The sequence below is a fragment of the Anomaloglossus baeobatrachus genome, chromosome 6 (assembly GCF_048569485.1).
Source record: "Anomaloglossus baeobatrachus isolate aAnoBae1 chromosome 6, aAnoBae1.hap1, whole genome shotgun sequence".
In the NCBI taxonomy this organism is placed as follows: domain Eukaryota; kingdom Metazoa; phylum Chordata; class Amphibia; order Anura; family Aromobatidae; genus Anomaloglossus; species Anomaloglossus baeobatrachus.
Window position 1 is genome coordinate 350,293,083 of NC_134358.1, and position 22,111 is coordinate 350,315,193.

At 43.8% G+C, this 22,111-nt stretch overlaps 1 protein-coding gene across 2 annotated transcripts in view; it reads left to right on the forward strand.

Moving 5' to 3' along the window:
* Positions 1-22,111, forward strand: part of TGFBR1 (transforming growth factor beta receptor 1) — a 349,773-nt gene that overhangs the window by 249,374 nt on the left and 78,288 nt on the right. For both annotated transcript variants that reach the window (XM_075315001.1, XM_075315000.1), the window contains one exon: positions 10,485-10,609. In XM_075315001.1, coding sequence (XP_075171116.1) covers positions 10,485-10,609 — 125 coding nt within the window. The remainder of the gene's footprint in view (positions 1-10,484; positions 10,610-22,111) is intronic.

Genomic DNA, 22,111 nt, shown 5'->3' on the forward strand with positions numbered 1-22,111 from the left:
TTAAAAAATATATATATGGGCTCCCGCTGCATTTTTTGTATTGCTAGCTAAGGGGTAATCCAAGCAGCTACTGGCTGCTAACCCCCACTGCTTGGTGTTACCTTCACTGGCAATGGAAAATCCAGTGAAGCATTTTTTATTTTTTTTGCCAAAAAACTACAAAAAAAGGACGTGAGCTTCGCCATATTTTTTTATGCTAGCCAGGTATAGCAGGCAGGTGCTGGAAGAGTTGGATACTGCGCCAGAAGATGGCGCTTCTATGAAAGTGCCATTTTCTGAGGCGGCTGCAGACTACAATTCGCAGCAGTGGGGCCCAGAAAGCTCAGGCCAATCTGTGCTGCGGATTCCAATCCCCAGCTGCCTAGTTGTACCTGGCTGGACACAAAAATGGGGCGAAGCCTACGTCATTTGTTTTCTAATTATTTCATGAAATAATAAAAAAAGGGCTTCCCTTTATTTTTGATTCCCAGCCGGGTACAAATAGGCAACTGGGGGTTGGGGGCAGCCGTACCTGCCTGCTGTACCTGGCTAGCATACAAAAATATGGCGAAGCCCACATAATTTTTTCAGGGGGCAAAAAACTTCTGCATACAGTCCTGGATGGAGTATGCTGAGCCTTGTAGTTCTGCAGCTGCTGTCTGTCTGTATGGAGAAGAGCAGACAGCAGCTGCAGAACTACAAGGCTCAGCATACTCCATCCAGGACTGTATGCAGAAGCTTTTTGCCCACCAAAAAAATGACGTGGGCTTCGCCATATTTTTTTATGCTAGCCAGGTACAGCAGGCAGCCACGGGCTGCCTCCAACCCCCAGTTGCCTATTTGTACCTGGCTGGGAACCAAAAATATAGGGAAGCCCGTTTTTTTTAATTATTTCACTTATTTCATGAAATAATTAAACAAATGACGTGGGCTTCGCCCCATTTTTGTGTCCAGCCAGGTACAACTAGGCAGCTGGGGATTGGAATCCGCAGCACAGGTTAGCCCGAGGTTTCTGGGCGCCTCTGCTGCGAATTGCAGTCCGCAGCCGCCCCAGAAAATGGCGCTTTCATAGAAGCGCCATCATCTGGCGCTGTATCTAACTCTTCCAACAGCCCTGAAGCCGGGTGGCTTGTTGGGTAATCATGAGTTAATACTGGCTTTGTTTTACTAGCTAGTATTAAGCCAGAGATTCTTAATGTCAGGCACGTTTGACCCGGCCATTAAGAATCTCCAATAAAGGGTTAAAAAAAAAAGACACCACACAGAGAAAAAATACTTTAATAGAAATAAATACACAGACACATTAGAGACTCCATCTTTATTACCCCCTGTCAGCCCTCCACGATCCATGGTCTTCTGTCTTTCTCGTTCAACAAATGCAGCTCTGCTCCATCACTGCTGCATGGGGAAAGACGCTGCAAGCAGCGTGCAGGCTTCACTCCGTGAGAGATCAGTGCTGCTGGCTGTTAGCGGTAACAGCGGTAACGCTGACAGACGCGTTACCATAGCAACGGTGCTCCGTCATGTGATTTCCGGAGCCGCGGTTAGCGGTGACGTCACCGATAACTGCGTTGCTATGGCAACGGTGATCTCAGTTAATGACCGGCTGTGTCAGCCGGTCCCTAACGGAACTGGGAGTCGACCGTGTGCGAGAGCATGTCGCCGGTACACGGCGATACACAAATGTGCACCGTGTACCGGAGAGTGCAATGACAGGACCTAGGACAGGACATGACGTCAAAGCCATGTGACCAGTCTGTAGCCAATGAGATAATAGCCACGTGACTGGTCACATGGCTGTTTTGACGTCACGATAGGTCCTGCATCACTGCTGGCAGTGCTGGTCACCGGGAGGATTCAGCGATCATCGGATGGAATAGCGGCAGGAGACAGAGTGCAGGAGGGATCGCGGGGACCGGTAAGTGTTATGGCAATGTTTATTAACTGTATGTGTACATTTATAATGCGTTTTTATGTGTTTGTGATTGCCTCCCATTATATCCTATTGGTTCGAGTTCAGTTCGTCGAACGTTCGCCGAACTGAACTCGAACGAGACCTCCGTTCGACGAACCGAACTCTAGCCGAACCACGGCCACGGAGTCTTACTCTTCGCTGCATTACCAGTTCCGGGTCGGAATCTCAACTATTTCCGGCATCGTAACCATCACTTGTCGTGCATGATGGGATTCCTTAAATGAAGAATATATTCCGCAACCAACGTCACAACTCTGGATGCCCACAGCAGCCCAGTTTTATGAAATCTGTGACTTCTCCAATTGCTGCGGTGCGGTGGATGGAAAACATGTTCGGATAGTGAAGCCAGCAAACACCGGATCCGAACACTTCAATTATAAGAAATTATTTTCGGTCGTCCTGATGGCTATTGTTGATGCAAATTATAAATTCCTGGCAGTGGACATAGGATCCTATGACTCCCAGGTTTTTAAAACATCTATCATGGGCCGCAATATATATGGAGACCAATTCAGCTTCCCACTGCCAAGCCCACTTCCCCAAACTTCTGGTCCACCCCTGCCTTTTGTCTGCCTTGCAGATGAGGCATTCCAATTGGACAAACACCTTCTCAAACCCTATTCAAGTCGTGGGTTGTCGTACGAGCATAAAATATTCAATTACCGATTGAGTCGTGCAAGGCGCATGGTGGAGTGTGCGTTTGGACTCCTTTATGGCTAAGTGGAGAGTTATGACCACAGCCATAAATGTTAAAGTCGACACCGTGGATGATATCATCAAAGCCTGCGTCGTGTTACATAATTATCTGTTAACCAATGGTGTAACTCCTGTGGAAGAGGAACTGTCCAATAGTAATCTGCCAGACTACACAATTATTACCTTCCGCAATGGTAGGGAAATAATTGAAATCCGCGATAAATTTGCTGCCTGTTTTATCTCTGAAGAAGGGCGACTTGAGTGGCAGGGCAGAATGATCTGATGGGTTTTTTTTGTTTGTTTTTTTTTTTGTACAAGTTTTTCAGGCATTCATAGTAGTAAAATTGCAATAATTCCACTTTGAGATTTTATTAAAATTATAAGTGTATTTTCTACTTGATTATATTTTTTGGCAACCGTTATGTTATGAAAACCACATGTTAATGTTAATAAAGACAAATGTTCAACAAATGTATTAGTTCATTAAAAACAAGAGGCAAAATATAAGTGAACTAAAACAGAATTTATGAAATTTAAATACACATGCTAAAAAAAAATGATTAAAGTATCTACGTGGGGTGGAAATATTGCTGGAGTTGCTCGCAGGACTGACCCCTTCAACATGCGGTGTATTAAGAGAGGATGGGGAAGGAGAAGGTTGAGTTACAGTTACAGAAGGTGAGGGTGTGGAAAAACCAAGGGAAGTAGTTGTATAAAATGGTGTAGTTACATAAGATGACAGAGGGCTGGGAGATGGCTGAGGGCTGGGAGAAGGGTGATGTACGGAAGGTGTATAGGTGGGTATGGCAAAAGATGGTTGGGTGTGGATTAAGAGGGGTGAAGTAGTAGAATGTTGGTATGGGGAATGGAGTGTAGGTGTAGAAGACAGTAAGGAAGGACATGGACTTGTGACAGGCATGACATGTGGAGACAGGCAATGAAGGGATGTTTGGACAGGGTAAGTATGCTGGGAAGGGATTGTGTGCTGGGTGGGTAGTGAAGAGTGGTAATGGGCAGGGGCCAGAATCGGGGCAGGGGTGCAGGGAGGAGGTGCTGTGGGATGAGGTGGTGCAGTGGTGGTAGGGGGTAGTGGATTCAGTAGCATAATAGCATTCTGGATAGCCCTCATCACATGTATTTGTTGTTCAGATGGTAGGTTTTCCAGCTGACCGATTACTGAATGAAAATAATGCTGGCTAGGTGTTTGTCTTACAGCTGAAAGCACCTGATCCATCTTGCTGGTCAACTCCTGTAAACTATGGTTTATCAGGTTGAAGCCAGCAATAATTTGGTCAGATAATACTTTAATAAAACTATGGATGGATCCATTCAGATGTAAGAATTCGGCGCTGCCCCTATCCTGTCCCCTCTGTCGCTGTCGCCCAGAACCTAACGCGGTTCTAGTGTCGGGAGCGTCAGAGGGGTTGGATAAGGGAACACCTACTCGCTGACCAGCCTCATGTAATGAAGTCTGCCAGTATGCTGATGGGCAGGGTGGGAAAGATGGGAGGGTAGATTGTGAGGTATCAGAGGTAGAGGTGGACGTGACGGAGGGATCAGAAGTAGAGGTGGAAGGGAGGGAGGGATCAGAAGTAGAGGTGGAAGGGATGGAGAGAGCTGAGGAGGGATCATTGGACATGTTGGAGGGGTCACCGTTACCGGTCACTTGTGTAATCACTCCAGGAGGGCGCTAGACTGATGCAGGCTCCATGGTGTTAGTGAATGTTCTGTTGGAGAAAAAAAAATGAAAAAAAACCAATGAAAATTGGTTTATAAACTTTTACACTAAAATGCTGTTGGAGACAAATTTTTGACAAATACATTTCAAAATCCACCAAAACTAGTTGAATTACCTTCTTGGCAACATCGTGCTTCTTAGGAACGCAAGGGCTCTGGCGTATTTGTACTGGGAGCACTTGCGTCCTGCAGATCCACTGGGAGCCTGCATCTCCAAGTTGTAGTCCCTCCTGAAGCAATCACGTAGTGACCGCCACCGGATTATCGGACGTCGCACTGAAAATAAAATAGAAACACAAGGTTAAGCCTTGAATAGGGAATCTGACAACAACGATTTGTGAAAGAGTTTACTTACCTGCTGTGTATTTTGTCCTGTCATTGAGATCCTCCCATCCATCTATTAGTTCGGAGGCAACCTTTTCCCAGAGCCGTCGGGTGATGACAGAATCGGCATGGCGGTGGTCTTGCATGTCCCACAACGGCTGCCGTGCATGGACGAGGTTGATGAGGAGGTCCACATCTATACCTGATTCCTCCACATCAGATTACTCGTCCTGCACCCATTGTGAAACCTGTGGAATGGAGGAAAAAAAAATAAAAACCTGATGTTATAATGCATTTTATAAACCTTTAGAGCCTCTTTACATAAAATTTGTTAAAAAAACCTCACGCTGGCGACCACCGCCGCGCCCTCGACGACCTCGGGAGCCCCTGGGAGGAACTCTACGACGGACAGGCAATGCAACCTGAAAAAAAGAAAAAATACATTAGAGAGAGACAAATCTATTGTTGTCATTAACTTTTCAATATGTCTTGTCCAGGCATCTATACTCTGTGATGCATGATATGGTAATGATAGCAATTTGAGATTTGGTTTTGGAATGTGTCATGTTTGCATGTGTGGTGTAATGGTTAGGATGTCATTCTAGTGGATATACTTACATCCTGCGCGCCTTCTCCACTAATTTCTCCACCCCGTCCTGCTTCTGGCAGCCCTGGTTTGGCATCAGCCTCCTCCTATATGCAAATTTAACAATTGTTAGTACTAGTTGCATACAACAGATTAAAAAAACAAAATGTACTTGAAAATTTCACCTCCACTCGCTGACACCTTTCAGGGGGGCTGTCAGAAGAAGACATTCTGTAAAGGTTTAGGTTTAGGCTATTGGAAAAAAACACAGCACATTAGAAATAAAGCTTCTGACCACTCACCCGTTAAGTTAAGCTGAAAAGATACTTACATGTGTGTTGCCACTGGAGCTGGGCGGGTTTGTGTTGGGTTGGTGTTGGGGCTAATTTGACCCCTTTGTCAAGTTTGGGCTATTGGGAAAAAAAACACATCACATTAGAAATAAAGCTTCTGGGAACGTTCCTGTGCAAAGTTTTGCCAAAATCAAAATTTTAGGAGAAGTTTATTTGTGACCCACCACCCAAAAAACAACCAACAACTATAATCCCATAAAACCACAATTCAATATTAACACCAAAATCAACCTTCCCCCCCCCCCCATTACCAATGAATATCCCCTCCCTAACCCACCTCCCATTACCAATCAATAGCCCCTACCCTAACCCAACTCCCATTACCAATCAATAGCCCCACCCTAACCCACCTCCCATTACCAATCAATAAACCCAACCTAACCCACCTCACCTCCATTAATCCAATTGCCCTCAGTATACCCAATTACCACATTTGTATGTTTTTTCCAACACACAAACCTACCCACCAACCATTGTTGAAAAAAGCACCAAACGGCAAACCCAAATTATACAAATACATAAACTAAAAAGGCGGTAAATTACTTAACAAACCAAAAATTGGATAGATTTTTATTTTTTTTGGTTTTTCATTTTTTTTCAAATGATAAATTATAAAAAAGGAGCATCAGCTCTTTATTTAACATTTAAAAATAATATAAACGTGAAAAAAAGAGAGGTAGACAAAATATGGGGACTATGGGTCGCTGATTTTTCTCACCTAGGCAAGATCCTCCAGTGATTCGCCCAGCTATTTTCTCCAGGTCTCCAGCTTCTGTTTCTTGTGTCACGGTCTTCAGGGTTTGCTAGCTTTTATCAGGGTCAAAAAGCATTGTTTGCTGCTTTAAATTAGGGCTTTTATATAGCTTTCCAGAAAAGGAGCCTTGACAACGTGATTGGTTTCATTTTGGGCATGCTCAGTAGAAAATAAATGTAAAGCACTTTGCAACAGAATCCGCTACCATAGGGAGCCATTATAAATTTTAACGAAAGCAACGGAATCCGATGCTCGGCGTCATTTTAACGCAAGCAATTAACGTTACATTCAGTGTTGCTTCCGCTCGGCGGAAGCAACGCAGCGTCGGCCACCGGAAGCAGCGCAGGTACTTTTGGCACAATCAGTCATCCATGCAAGTCTATTGGAAACAGCGGAATCCGTTAACTGATTCCGCTGTTTACCAAAAGGGCGGATTGCGCCAAAAGGTAAATAATGCAAGGGTGAAAGTACCCTAAGAAATTAGGAAGAGGACAAACACTTTTGTTGCACCACTGTACATAGCTCATGAATATGGACAACAATATGGCAACAGATTTTAGTCCTCTACTGATCTGATACAACAAAACCATAGCAGACTGACCAGTCAGTGATGCATCTCTAGAATCAAGATTTTGCCCTCTACATTTTAATAATCTCGATTTAATTGCAAAAACATGGTGATAGATTCTCTTTAAACTTATGAGCACAAACCACAGATAGTTGTAATGCCCTTGTTCACATAAAGCGGCCACATAATTTATTTTTTCTTATCAATCAGCCAAGTTAAAGAAATTGTTTACAAGTTCTTAGAGGACCTGGCTCATCTTAAAAAAATATATAATTGGATTTCTTGTAAAAATGAACAAATTCTCCTGATTCTGTAACAACTTTTTGTGCTGCGTCACTCCATTGCATAATTACTGCGTTCTATAACCAACAAATGTACCGTATTTTTTGGACTATAGGACGCACCAGACCATAAGACGCACACTGGTTTCAGATTAGGAAAATAGCAAAATAAAATTTTAAGCAAAAAATGTGGTCATGACACACTGTTATGGGGCGAGGATCTGCTGGTGACACTGTTATGGGGGTAACGTCCCCAAATTCTCTGCTAAGGTACCCCATCCTGGTAATGATCCTCCTGCCTTGTAATTGATCCCCATCCTTGTATATATGTACCCCATCCTGGTATATGCCCTTATCCTGCTATATACCCCCATCCTGCTATATACCCCCATACTGCTATATGGCCCCATCCTGCTGCTATATACCCCCATCCTGCTATATGGCCCCATGCTGCTATATACCCTCATCCTGCTATATGGCATGTATCCTGTATCACACAAAAACAATAAACGTTTATACTCACCTGTCCTCGCTCTATGCAGCATCGCTCCTCCCCCTGTCTGTGGCGGCAGCAGCACCGCTGATCTGTGTGGAGCCGTCACTGTTCACTTCCCTGCAGCATCGCTCGTCCTCCAGTCTGCCGATCGGCTGAGTTGCTTGGAGACTAGTGGCGCGCACCGCTCTACACAGATCAGCTGACCTACAGACTGGAGGAGATCGCGATGCTGCACGAAAGTGGCCGGTGAGTGTACCGTACTTATTCACTGCCCCCCTGCGCTGATAATGATGCACGGGGGGCAGTGAATACAGCCGCACATGTTCACTCCATGCTGCAGTTGCCAGGGGTGATCACGGCCGGCTGTTAATTTTGCACGCAACCCCCACCCATCATCCCGCCCACCTGTCAGTGCTGGCTTCAGCGCTGAGGGATGATGGGCGGGAGGATGGGCGTGCATATGAAATGAGTGGGCCCACGTTGTCACAGCAGGCGCTGCTGCAGCCTGCTTGTGCCCCCGATGACCCGCTCTACCGCAGCACCCTCATTCTCGGTTTCAGCCCTATGTTCAGACCATAAGACCCACCCTTAACTTTCCCCCAACATTTGGGGGGAAAAAAGTGCGTCTTATAGTCCGAAAAATACGGTATTTGAAATCTTTTTGAACTCCAAACTTTGCATATCTTCAGAGTCTCTTTTTTGGGGGGATGCACTTTCACCCTTTTCTCCAATCACAACTCTGCAGTGTCTAAGACTGCTAGATCATCTGCGAAGCTTTGATTATGAGGGGTGAAAATGCAGGCCCCCTAGAGAAGACTGCAAGCAGAGATTTCACGTACTGTGCATAAAAAGCAACAACTGTAATTTTCTCTGCAATGGAATTACTTGCAGAATCGGGATCTCTTTATTTTTAATTCAAATTTTTGGGACCCCTTTTTAAGTGGTTTAAAATTGCAAAGTGTTTATTTGTAAAGCAAGCAGCTTTGCTGATTACTTCTTGAGCAGAGGGATGTTCAATATTTTTTTGTTTTGCCTGTTGGCTAAATTTGCAGCCACCCTACAGTCTCATATTGGTTTCATATTGCCTGGTTATGTAGGCAAGAAGCACGTCCAGCTTCCACTAAGTGCCTGTATTTGAGGTATCCCTTGTTATATACTACAGAAGCTGTTGGACCAGAGGCATGGCCAATTTTCTTGTCTTTTCATCAATTTTTGAGTGGTGTCTAATTGTAGATGATAATAACCAGTTTTTGCTGACCATCTTAAGTATTCCATGGTGAATGTTTTTGCCTTAGTAGAGGGGAAATTAGATCCCTTTGCTGTGTTGTAAGCTATCTAGACACCTTGGCTTTTGCTGTAAAATACAACTAAGGAACTGTCTGTAACCTCCTACTAAAACAGCAGAAGCTCAGAATCACTTTAACTCATGACAGCTTTGTACTGACTTTGTACTTAAAGGGAACCTGCCACCAGGTTTTTCAATTATGCGCTGCAGCCACCACCAGTGAGCCCTTATACCGTATTCTGGAATGCTGTGTATATATAAAAGCTTAGGTCGTTTTATAGAATGTAAAAAAAATCTTTTATAATACTCGCCTCAGGGACAGTCCAGTCTGATGGGTGTCATTGTTCTTGGTCTGGAGCCTCCTCTATCCTGTGCAGTCGCTGTCCTCCTGGCCAGCGCCGTGTGGATGACGCATCCTACGGTACTTCATCCCCACAGAGGCCCCCATTGCGCTTCTGCGCATGCGCATTTTCATCTGCCCATCTGAGTGCAGGTGAAAGTATTGTAGGGTTCATGCGCGGGCAGTCTTTGACCTTTCTTCGCACCTGCCCATTATAATACTTGGTGCTGCCCTCAGCCGGGCACATCAAGGTGCACCTGTGCATGAGCACAATGGATGCCTCTATGTGGATTACATGGAACCCATCATCCACATGAGGCTGGGCAGGAGGACGGCGACTGCACAAGATAGAGTAGGCGCTGGACCGAGAGCAGCGACACCCGTTGGGCCCGTCTGATCCCTAGGTGAGTATTATAAAGGTGTTTGTTACGTTCTATAGAGCGGCCTGGGATCTTATATACTGTATTCTGGAATGCTGTATATGAGATACTGGTGGTGGTCACAGCTCATAATGGGAATCTGTCACCAGGTTTTTCCCTTAACATTTCTCCATAGATTGTAAGCTTGTGAGCAGGACCCTCATTCCTATTGTAGCTTCTGAACTATGCGCGGCTCTGTTTGTTTTTGCCTGTACAAGCCCCCATTTAATTGTAAAGTGCTGCAGAATATGTAGCGCTATAAAAATAAACTTCATTATGATTAACATGAGTTCAAATGTTATTGACACAACCACATCTTGAATTTATAAGGGGGTGTTCACATTTATGCAATCACATTGTTTTAAATGTCATTTTTATATTCCTCCTCATGTGAGTTCTATTTCTCAATGGATTTGTACAGATTATGGGTAACTGTAAAGGTGGAAAAAAAAGTCTGGTTATTTCTTTTGGTATAATAATTTTTTTTTTTTTTTACTAAAACCTGGCAGGGGTGTGTAAATATTTTATAGCCAGTGGAAACCTGCATACAGATATTTCTGGTTGAGTTCAAACCCCTGTAACCATAGTGCTGCACATATCCATCACTGAACCTTAAATTTGTCCCTACTAAGTACTTTACTTTAATGCTCTGGTTGTAGATCACATCAGGTTGTTTCTATTTATATTACAGATACATGGCACCAGAGGTTCTCGATGATTCTATAAATATGAAACATTTTGAGTCTTTTAAGCGAGCCGATATCTATGCAATGGGATTAGTCTTCTGGGAAATAGCCCGTCGCTGTTCAATTGGTGGTAAGTTAAAAATCCTCGAAATGGATTGTGTGCATTACACTCCAATTAAGGCTGGAGTTACACTTGCGTATGAAAAATAGGTCCATTTCTCATGCCAGAGAGTAGGATGATTTTTTTTTCTCACATGTCATCCGAGTGCTGTCTGTGTGCAATCTGTTTTTTTTTTTTTTCTCAGCAGCTATTATTTACAGGAGCATTTACAGTGTTCTCTGCTACATGATCGAATTGTATGCATAAAAAAGGATGTCACTAGGATAGGTCCGTGTGCCATCCATTTTTTTTAGTAGACTTGCATTGGAGAGTCTCGCGTGAGATACCCTTGCAATTGTAGCATGCTGCAATTTTTTCATCAGCCCGATTGGAACTGAAAAAAAAAAACAGATCAGAGCTGCCTCTTTGATTAACATTGGTTGGAGACCAATGCGAGATTTTCTCACATTGCACTCGTGCGAGTCATATGACTCCAGCGTAATTGTGAGTCTTTCTCATGCTTTTTGTCTCTTTTCGTTTCTTTTTCTTTATTTATGCAGAAGTGACTGCTACAGCCAGTCATTGGGTTCAATAGTGATGCCATTGTAGATGACACCAGAGGACTGAGCCTATTGATTAGCTGCACTGGTTATGTGATGTTAATGTGTCTTCCCCTTCCTCATTTTTATCGACCAGGGCCAGCACAGGAGGGCTGGAGATGGAGTCTGCTGACTATTACTTTTATGTACACCTAAGCCTTTGGAGTTGTATTTGAAAAGAAAGATAAATAAATAAACCTTACCATCTTTCTGAAATGTGATGTACATGCACGCCGCATAATAGAGTTCACTTCCCAGGGAATGAGTGGGGCTTAATATAACAAGTGTAAATGTTTTCCATTCTGATTATACACGCACATACAGTGCCTACAAGTAGTATTCAACCCCCTGCAGATTTAGCAGGTTTACACATTCGGAATTAACTTGTCATTGTGACATTTGGACTGTAGATTAGCCTGGAAGTGTGAAATGCACTGCAGCAAAAAAAGAATGTTATTTCTTTTTTTATTTTTTTTTTTAAATTGAGAAAAGTTTATTCAGAGGGTCATTTATTATTCAACCCCTCAAACCACAAGAATTCTGTTTGGTTCCCCTAAAGTATTAAGAAGTATTTCAGGCACAAAGAGCAATGAGCTTCACATGTTTGGATTAATTAACTCTTTTTCCAGCCTTTTCTGAGTAATTAAGACCCTCCCCAAACTTGTGAACAGCACTCATACTTGGTCAACATGGGAAAGACAAAGGAGCATTCCAAGGCCATCAGAGACAAGATCATGGAGGGTCACAAGGCTGGCAAGGGGTACAAAACCCTTTCCAAGGAGTTGGGCCTACCTGTCTCCACTGTTGGGAGCATCATCCGGAAGTGGAAGGCTTATGGAACTACTGTTAGCCTTCCACGGCCTGGACAGCCTTTGAAAGTTTCCACCCGTGCCGAGGCCAGGCTTGTCCGAAGAGTTAAGGCTAACCCAAGGACAACAAGGAAGGAGCTCCGGGAAGATCTCATGGCAGTGGGGACATTGGTTTCAGTCAATACCATAAGTAACGCAATGGTCTCCGTTCCAGACGAGCCCGTAAGGTACCTTTACTTTCAAAGCGTCATGTCAAGGCTCGTCTCCAGTTTGCTCATGATCACTTGGAGGACTCTGAGACAGACTGGTTCAATGTTCTCTGGTCTGATGAGACCAAGATCGAGATCTTTGGTGCCAATCACACACGTGACGTTTGGAGACTGGATGGCACTGCATACGACCCCAAGAATACCATCCCTACAGTCAAGCATGGTGGTGGCAGCATCATGCTGTGGGGCTGTTTCTCAGTCAAGGGGCCTGGCCATCTGGTCCGCATCCATGGGAAGATGGATAGCACGGCCTACCTGGAGATTTTGGCCAAGAACCTCCGCTCCTCCATCAAGGATCTTAAGATGGGTCGTCATTTCATCTTCCAACAAGACAACGACCCAAAGCACACAGCCAAGAAAACCAAGGCCTGGTTCAAGAGGGAAAAAATCAAGGTGTTGCAGTGGCCTAGTCAGTCTCTTGACCTTAACCCAATTGAAAACTTGTGGAAGGAGCTCAAGATTAAAGTCCACATGAGACACCCAAAGAACCTAGATAACTTGGAGAAGATCTGCATGGAGGAGTGGGCCAAGATAACTCCAGACACCTATGCCGGCCTGATCAGGTCCTATAAAAGACGATTATTAGCTGTAATTGCAAACAAGGGTTATTCCACAAAATATTAAACCTAGGGGTTGAATAATAATTGACCCACACTTTTATGTTGAAAATTTATTAAAATTTAACTGAGCAACATAACTTGTTGGTTTGTAAGATTTATGCATCTGTTAATAAATCCTGCTCTTGTTTGAAGTTTGCAGGCTCTAATTTATTTGCATCTTATCAAACCTGCTAAATCTGCAGGGGGTTGAATACTACTTGTAGGCACTATATACACATTGTGGCACTTAAAACTATAATGCATCCTACAAAATGCAACCCTTATGTCTACATGGAAAATAAATAGTTTAAGGGTTTTTTTCACTACATCTTTCAAAAGGCAAAATGTAAGTAAAGGCTAATATTGACTTAATTAGTAGGGGAATAAGGTTTAAGTTTTTTGCAGTAAAAATGTATTTTTATTTTTTGTACTACTTCACTATTGAAGTGACCTTGAGGAGCCTTTATTTTAGAAAACTCAAGGCCCCATTTTAAAATTTTCACTCCTCAACTTATTCAAACTGCATCCAGAAACTTTAACCCTTTACTTGCTTCATGCAAATTAATGTACACTGGAAAAATGAAAAATGTAATTTTTTTTACTTTAGTTGTATATACAGTGGCATGCAAAAGTTTGGGCAACCCTGATCAAAATTACTGTTATTGTGAACAGTTTGTCAGAGATGAAGATGAAATGATCCCTAAAATACATGAAGTTAAAGATAATAATTTTATTTCTATAGCGCCAACATATTCCGCCGCACTTTACAATTCAGAGGGGACCTGTACAGACAATATCAGACAATACAAAATAACACAATTAAGATACCAAGAGGAGTGAGGGCCCTGCTCGTAAAGCTTAGTCTATGAGGAAATAGGGGAGGCACAAAAAGTGAATGGGGTAGGGGGTGGGGGGGGACAGCTTGTCATTTATGGTCCAGCCATCGATATAATAGGGTATTCAAAACCAGCTGCGTGGACCGGTTGCCAGCCAAAATTTATACAGGTACAGAGTGTAAAAAAGTACATGGAGAGGAATGCAATCAGAAGATACAGGGGACAAGAATTGGAAGTAAATTTTATAAAGGGCAGAAGGGTACTAGATTAGATGAGGGAGGTGAGGTGATAGGCTAGTCTTAAGAAATGCATTTTTAGGACCCTCTTAGAGGTGTGGATGTTGGGAATTAATCAAATTGTTCTTGGCAGTGTGTTCCAGAGCATTGGCGCAGCTTGTGAGAAATCTTGAAGACTGGAGTGGGAGGTTCAAATTATTGAGGATGTCAGTCTTGGGTCATTATCAGAACGGAGGGCACGGGTGGGGTGACAGAGATGAGGGAAGTGATGTAGGGCGGTGCGGAACCGTGGAGAGCTTTGTAGGTCAGAGTGATAAGTTTATATTGTTCTCTGTAATGGATAGGAAACCAGTGCAATGACTGGCACAGAGCAGAGGCATCAGTGAAGTGGTTGTAGAGGAAAATAATCTTGGCTTAGGCATTCAGAATGGATTGGAGAGGGAAGAGTTTAGTAACAGGTAGACCAATTAGTAAAGAATTACAGCAATCCAGGCAAGAATGAGGAAGAGCGAGTAAGTTTTTGCAGAGTCAACGGTAAAAAAAGGTCAAATTGTAGAGATGTTTTTGAGGTGGAGGTGACATGAACGAGTGAATGAATGTGGGGAGCAAAGGAGAGAACGGAGTCAAATATAACCCCAAGACAGCGGGCATGCTGCTGGAGTGTAATGGTAGAATCACACACAGAAATGGTAATATTGAGTTTTGGAAGGTTGGGAGAGGGAGGAAACATGAGAAGTTCAGTTTTTGACAGGTTCAGTTTTAGATAGAGGGAGGACATGATGTTGGAGACAGTGGACAGACAATCGCTAGTATTTTGTAATAATGCAGGGGTGATGTCAGGAGAAGATGTATACAGTTGGGTGTCATCAGCATAGAGATGGTACTGGAAAATAAATCTGCTGATGGTTTGTCCAATAGTGGCAGTATACAGAGGGAGAAAGGGGGGGGGGGGGGGGGCGGGGGACTGAACCCTGAGGAACCCCGACCGTAAGGGGAAGATGAGCCGGCAAAAGATACAGTGAAGAAGCGGTCAGAGAGATAAGAGGAGAACCAAGAAAGAACGGTTTCCTTGAGCTCGATAGAGCGGAGCATAGTGAGGAGGAACTGGTGATCCACAGTATCAAATGCAGCAGAGAGATTCACGAGAATCAGAAGGGAGTAGTGACCATTAGATTTAGCTGTTAGTAGATCATTTAGTAACAGCAGTTTCACTAGAGTGTAAGGATTGGAAACTGGATTGTAGAGGGTCGAGGAGAGCGTTCTAACAGAACAGCAGATTAAACTGGAGTGGACCAAGCGTTCCAGAAGTTTGGAGGTAAAGGGGAGAGTAGAGACTGGTCTGTAGTTAGCGACGAAGTTTTGGTCCAGGGATGTTTTTTGGGTTTTTTTTTTTAGTATTGAGTGTATGCTGGTATGTTTAAAGCAGGGAAAGACACCAGAGGAGTGAGAGAGATTAAATATTTTAGTTAGATCGATGAGTTGTGAAAGCTGGGGTGACAGATTTAAGGAGATATGAAGAAATAAGATCACTGGTGCAGGTAGTTGGGCGAGAAGATGCGAGGAGCCTAGTAACTTCTTCTGTGACTGGATCAAAGAGTGAAAGTGAGCTAGATGAAGTGTAGGAGGGCAGAGAATGTGTAGTGTTAGGAGGCTGTGACAAAATTTCCTGGATTATACACAGTGTGCAGAATTATTAGGAAAGTTCTATTTTAGAGATTTTTTTTATTGATCAACAACAATGTTCTCAATCAACCCAAAAGACTCATAAATATCAAAGCTTAATATTTTTGGACGTTGGAGTGTTTTTTTTTTTTTTAGATTTGGCTGCCTTAGGAGGATATCTGTTTGTGAAGGTAACTATTACTGTGCAGAATTATTAGGCAACTTAATAAAAACCAAATATATTCCCATCTCACTTGTCTATTTTCACCAGGTAAACCACTATACTGTAACTCCACAAAATTTAGAAATAAACATTTCTGACATGCAAAAACAAAACCCCAAAAAAGTGACCAATATAGCCACTTTTCTTTATGATGACACTCAACAGCCTACCATCCATAGATTCTGTCAGTTGCTTGATCTGTTTACGATCAACATTGCATGCAGCAGCCACCACAGCCTACCAGACACTGTTCCGAGAGGTGTACTGTTTTTTCCTTCCTGTAGATCTCACATTTTATGAGGGACCACATGTTCTCTATGGTGGGGTTCAGATCAGGTGAACAAGGGGGCCATGTCATTATTTTTTCATCTTTTAGACCTTTACTGGCCAGCCACGCTGTGGAGTAGTTGGATGCATGTGATGGAGCATTGTCCTTTATGAAAATCATGTTTTTCTTGAACGATACTGACTTCTTCCTGTACAACTGCTTGAAGAAGTTGTCTTCCAGAAATTGGCAGTAGGTCTGGGAGTTGCACTTCACTCCATCCTCAACCTGAAAAGGTCCCACAAGTTCATCTTTTATGATACCAGCCCATACCAGTACCCCACCTCCACCTTGCTGGCGTCTGAGTCGGAGTGGAGCTCTCTGCCCTTTTCTGATCCAGCCTCTGGCCCATCAAGAGTCACTCTCAGTTCATCACACCATAAAACATGGGTCCCCAATTCCAGTCCTCAAGGGCCGCCAACAGTGCATGTTTTCAGGATTTCCTCAGTATTGCACATGTGATAATTTAATCACCTGCACAGTTGATGATTCCAACACCCATGCAATGCTAAGGAAATCCTGAAAACATGCACTGGTGGCCCTCGAGGACTGGAGTTGGGGAACCCTGCCATAAAACCTTTGAAAAATCAGTCTTAACATAAAATGTCAAGACTGGGTCAAGAAATAGCTTCTGTTTTTTGTTAAAAGGTGGTCGTTTTTAAGCCTCTTACCTTGGCCATGTCCCTGAGTATAGCACACCTTGTGTTTGATACTCCAGTAACGTTGCAGCTCTGAAATATGGCCAAACTGGTGGCAAATGGCATATAAAAAGTATCATGTGATCAAAATCCTCATTTGCCTAATAATTCTGCACATAGTGTAGGGTCAATCCTTTCTTTAAAATAATTGGCTCGGTCGTCGGTGCTGAGGTTGGTGGTTGGGGCCAGAACTCTTGGTCCAAGGAGTGAGTGGAAAGTATCAGAGTCGTTTAGGATTGTTAGCTAGAGACGTGATGAGGCTGTTAAAGTAAGCTTGTTGGGAGAGGTGAAGGGCAGCATTGTATGTTTTGAGCATAAACTTATAGCACTTATATAACTTCGGCTAGATTGGATTTTCTTCATTGACGCTTAGCACACCTGGAGAAAATGTGTTTGCAATGTGTGCTAGGGTTGCTGCCATCTGTGCCGAGTTGCTCTGCTTGTAGCAGGTGCAGCTTCATCCAGGGCGCTCTGCAGGGTTTCACTATAATGTTTTACAGTAGAGTCAGGACATAAGAGGGAAGATATTGGGGCCAATGATGACTGCAATTTCTTCAGAAATTTCTGGGTGTTAATGGCGTGTATATTCCCATATGGGTGATAAGTGGGGGTGTCCTGAGTGGATTGACAATTCTTGACCAAGAATGAAAGATGGTTGTGCTCAGAGTGAGAGGGGAGTTAGTAAAATCATGCACTGAGCAGAGACGGCAGAAGACAAGATCCAGTGTATTCCCGTTTTCATGCATAGGAGAGTTAATTGTGAAAGGCCAAGAGAGGAGGTTAGAGATGAGAGTTGAGTGACAGCTGGGAAGAGGGGATCATCAATAGGAATGTTAAAGTCCCCCATGACAGGAATAGGGAGGTCACAGGCTAGGAAATGTGGAAGCCAGGTGGCAAAATGATACAAGAACTTACGGGTTGGGCCTGGAAGGCGATAGACCACTGCTACTCGCAGGGAGAAGGGTCTGTGAAACCTTACAGTGCGGACCTTAAAGGAAGAGAAGAAAAGTGAGGGGACAAGAGGGATTGACCTGAAAAGTGCAGTTTGGAGAAAGCAGCAGACAAACACCTCCATCTGATCTGTTGTCAAGTCTAGGGGTATGAGAAAGTTATAGGCCACCATACAAGAAAGCAGCAGCGGCAGTGGTGTCTGACTGCTGAATCCAGATCTCAGTAAGAGCCAAGAGGTTAAATAAATTTGTAATGGAAAAGTCATGGATGAAGGAGAGTTACACGCTGATCATGGGTTCCAAAGGACACAGTTAAAGGAGACAGAAGGCATGCAAGGTATAGTAATGAGATTTATGGGTTTTCTGAGTATACCAGGGAAGGAATTGAACTTACTAGTATAAGAAAGGCCTGGATTAGATGCAATATATCCTGCTACAAGGAGAAGACAGTGAGCATGTGGTTAAGAGATTTATGTGTGTCTCTTATGGTGTATGGTGGGAGGGAATGGTTCTGGATGGTTAAAATTTTGAAAAGAGTATTAGAGCAGTACATACAAGAGGGCAGGAGAGAGAGACTGATATAGATGGAGCGCACTGGGTGTGTGAAAGAGCAATAGAAATAAGTGATTGAGGCAGCTAGCATATATGTGATATTCATAGGATGGAAACATTTTGCAGCACAAAAGAACTTGGAGCAAGTTTGTTTAATTGTCTTGCATGCCTTACCTGTCTCCTGCCCTGTACAACTGCCCTGTACAACTGCCATGTATAACTGCTGAGCACTTATTAAAAATCAGCACTTGGAAAAAGTCTGCACAAATGCTTCCCCTTAGCTAGGTCTAGTTATATGGGAAGGATTGTGCTTAGATCTGGCTCAATTTAACTTGTGAATCAATCAGCTAACTTTAGACAACAGGAGGTAATATGTTGCAGTAACACACATGCTTGCATGCGAACATGGATCATAAACTCCAATGAACAAATGAGATAAGATTTCAGCTTCCAAGAACAAACTCCGTAAGATCAGATGGATACCATTGCATTGCTAAAAGCAGAAAGCAAAGTTAGAAGTCAGCAGATGAGGAGATGATTATCTATACCTATATGAAGATGACACATTTTCTTTGTTTTTTAGGCAGAAAAAAAAATTCTATTTTCATGTTTTACACTTTCAAAATTACAAAATGGGCTGGTGCAAATGTTGGAGATGGGTGCTCAAATACTTTAAAGGCTTCAGACCTTAGTTAGCCTTTCAGGGTGGCGCTTTCATACTTGCGTTCAGCGCAATACGCCGCTATGGAGAATAGCGCAGTCTGTTAACGCACTGCGCTATTTTCCATAGACTTGTATAAACGACGCACCATAACGCAAGTGTCTGCGTTGCATCCACTGGACGACACTGAGTCGATATTTTAATGCAGCGTCGGGCGAAGGGAACGCTACATGTAGCGTTTTTTTGGGTCATTAAAATAACGCACCTTGACAGATTCCGTTAGAATCCGCCAAGGTGTCTAATGATTGTCTATTGGGGCAGATTCCACCGCAATGCACTAAGCGGCAGAATCCGCTCACGTTCTACTGAGCATGCTCAGCATGTCCAGCAGAATGACCGAAATTGTTTAAAATCACTCCTGGTCTCTCTCCCCCCTCTCTCTCCCCCCCCTCCCTCCCCCCTCTCTTTCCCCCCTCTCTCTCCCCCCTCTCTCTCCCCCCTCTCTCTCCCCCTCTCTCTCCCCCTCTCTCTCTCTCCCCCCTCTCACTCCCTCTCTCATACTCACCGATCACCGGCGCGGCGCTGCACAGCACAGCTGTCACACTGCTCTGGCAGCTTCTCCTGCTTTTGAAAATGTCGGCCGCTCATTATTCCATCTCGTATTCACTGCTTCCCCCGCCCACCGACGCCTATGATTGGTTGCAGTCATACACGCCCCCACGCTGAGTGACAGCTGTCTCACTGCAACCAATCACAGCCGTCAGTGGGTGGGTCTATATCGTGGAGTACAATAAATAAATAAATTGAAAAAAAACGGCGTGCGGTCCCCCCTAATTTTGATACCAGCCAAGATAAAGCCACACGGCTGAAGGCTGGTATTCTCAGGATGGGAGCCCCACATTATGGGGAGCCCCCCAGCCTAAAAATATCAGCCAGCAGCCGCCCGGAATTGCCGCATCCATTAGATGCGACAGTCCCGGGACTACCCGGCTCATCCCGAATTGCCCTGGTGCGGTTGTAATCATGGTAATAAGGAGTTAATAGCAGCCCATAGCTGCTACTAAGTCCTAGGTTAATCATCACAGGCATCTATGACACACCTTCCATGATTAATCTGTAGTGAAGGTAAATAAACATACACCCGAAGAAATCCTTTATTTAGAATAAAAGAAAAAAAAAAAAACCTTTCACCATTTTATTAAAACCCCCAAATACCCCTGCAGGTCCGACATATTCCACAGAGGTCCCACGACGCTTTCAGCTATGCTACATAGAGCTGACAGGAGCGGCAGTAGAACAACGCCGCTCTCTGTGAGCTCCACGCAGCAACTGAAGTGAATCGCGCTGTCAGCGGGGACGTCACTGAGGTAGTGTGTGCGGTGATGATGGGTGCAGTAGTGCCTGCGTGTGCAGTGATGATGGGTGTGGTAGTGCCGGGGTATGTGCGGTGATGATGGGGCCGGTAGTGCCTTTGGGTGTGCGGTGATGATGATGGGGGTGGTAGTGCCTGCATGTGTGCGGTGATGATGGGTGCAGTAGTGCCGGGGTGTGCGTGGCGATGATGGGTGTGCTAGTGCCTGCATGTGTGTGGGGATGATGGGTGCAGTGGTGCCTGCGTGTGTGCGGTGATGATGGGGGCTGTAGTGCCTGCGTATGAGGTGATGATGGGGCCTCTCTCTCTCGGCTAAAGAAAACTTATCGCAGTGCATTATTTCACAGGAATCCGTTGCCTTTATTATCACACTATTTGCAAGGCATCAGTCACATGCGTCACACAACGCATTGTGACGGATGCCGCACAATGCAAGTGTGCAAGCGCCTTTAAGGGTTGTACACTATCCTTGTTAGGAAAGGCTAGGTGATGCAGACCATCTGGAATTGTGGCACATTGTTTTACTGTTCAGATACAGCTGCACAGATATGGCCTTCATGGAAGAGTGATCAGAAGAAAACCACTCCTGCGTTCTCCCCATAAAATTCAGCGTCAGAAGCAGTGCTGGGGAGTCTGAGTCTGTGTTCATTTTGGTGGAGTCTGTATAAAATGGACCGACTCCGACTCCTAAAATATAAAATAAATTGGGTACAGTAGTTGAATGCAGAATGTGCTGAATATTTTTTCATAGGAATTTGGTAAAGTTATGAAATGTCCTATAAATGGCTGTTTTATTCCTGATCTAAGGCTACATTTACACAGCATTTTTGCTGCGTTTTTTGAGGATACATTTTTTAGCTGCAAAAGCAGATCAGCTTTTTAAAAAATGCATCACCTGAAAGATTTTTGAGCTCATAGATAATGTTTTCAATAGCTAAAGCAGATTAGAAAAATGCCACACAAACTGATATGCTAATTCTTTGTGAGGATCCGTTTTTGAGCCCAAAAACGGATCCTCACAAAACAATGCTTCAAACAGAAGTACAATTAAGCTGATGAATGAGAGTAATGAACAGCTAAAGTAAATTTAGGATTCAGTATTTGTGAGATGGAGCCACAGTGCTGTTCATGTAACTGAGGAGCAAACAGATATTACAACAGGACAGCAAAATGATATTTTAGAATAAGATGATCTTGTTAAAGCTGCTTCAAAACAGTTTCATATTCATCACATGCGCTGTGTTGTGCACACGCTGCAGCTGGCAATAAGAGATAGTCTGCAAGAGGGACATGCTGGAAATCTGACTGGAAAAGTGAGGAAATTGGTTATTGCCTCCAGAACTCCTAAAATTGATTCCATCTTGAAGAGACGTGCTGGGAAAGGGGCAATTGTCAATCAAGCCACTCGGTACGGCAACGCTTATTTAATGATTGAGCGATTGCTTGGACTAAAACCGTTTCTTGATATGGCGAACCCTCAGGTAACCCTAAATGAAGGTCAATGGACACAGGTGGCTGAATTGAAGGAATTGCTTAATCACCCATTTACCATGACTAAAAAATTACAAGCTGAGAATTTAAATCCTGGCATTTTCATAAGGGAGTGGAAGAACTTGCTATTTTGCCTGTCCCAAAGAGGTTTAATCGCAGATGGCATTTCTGCTCCAATGAAACTGAGAGAGACACAGCTATTGGAAAATAAAATTCTTCCAGCAGCTGTTTATGTGGACCCAAGTCATCA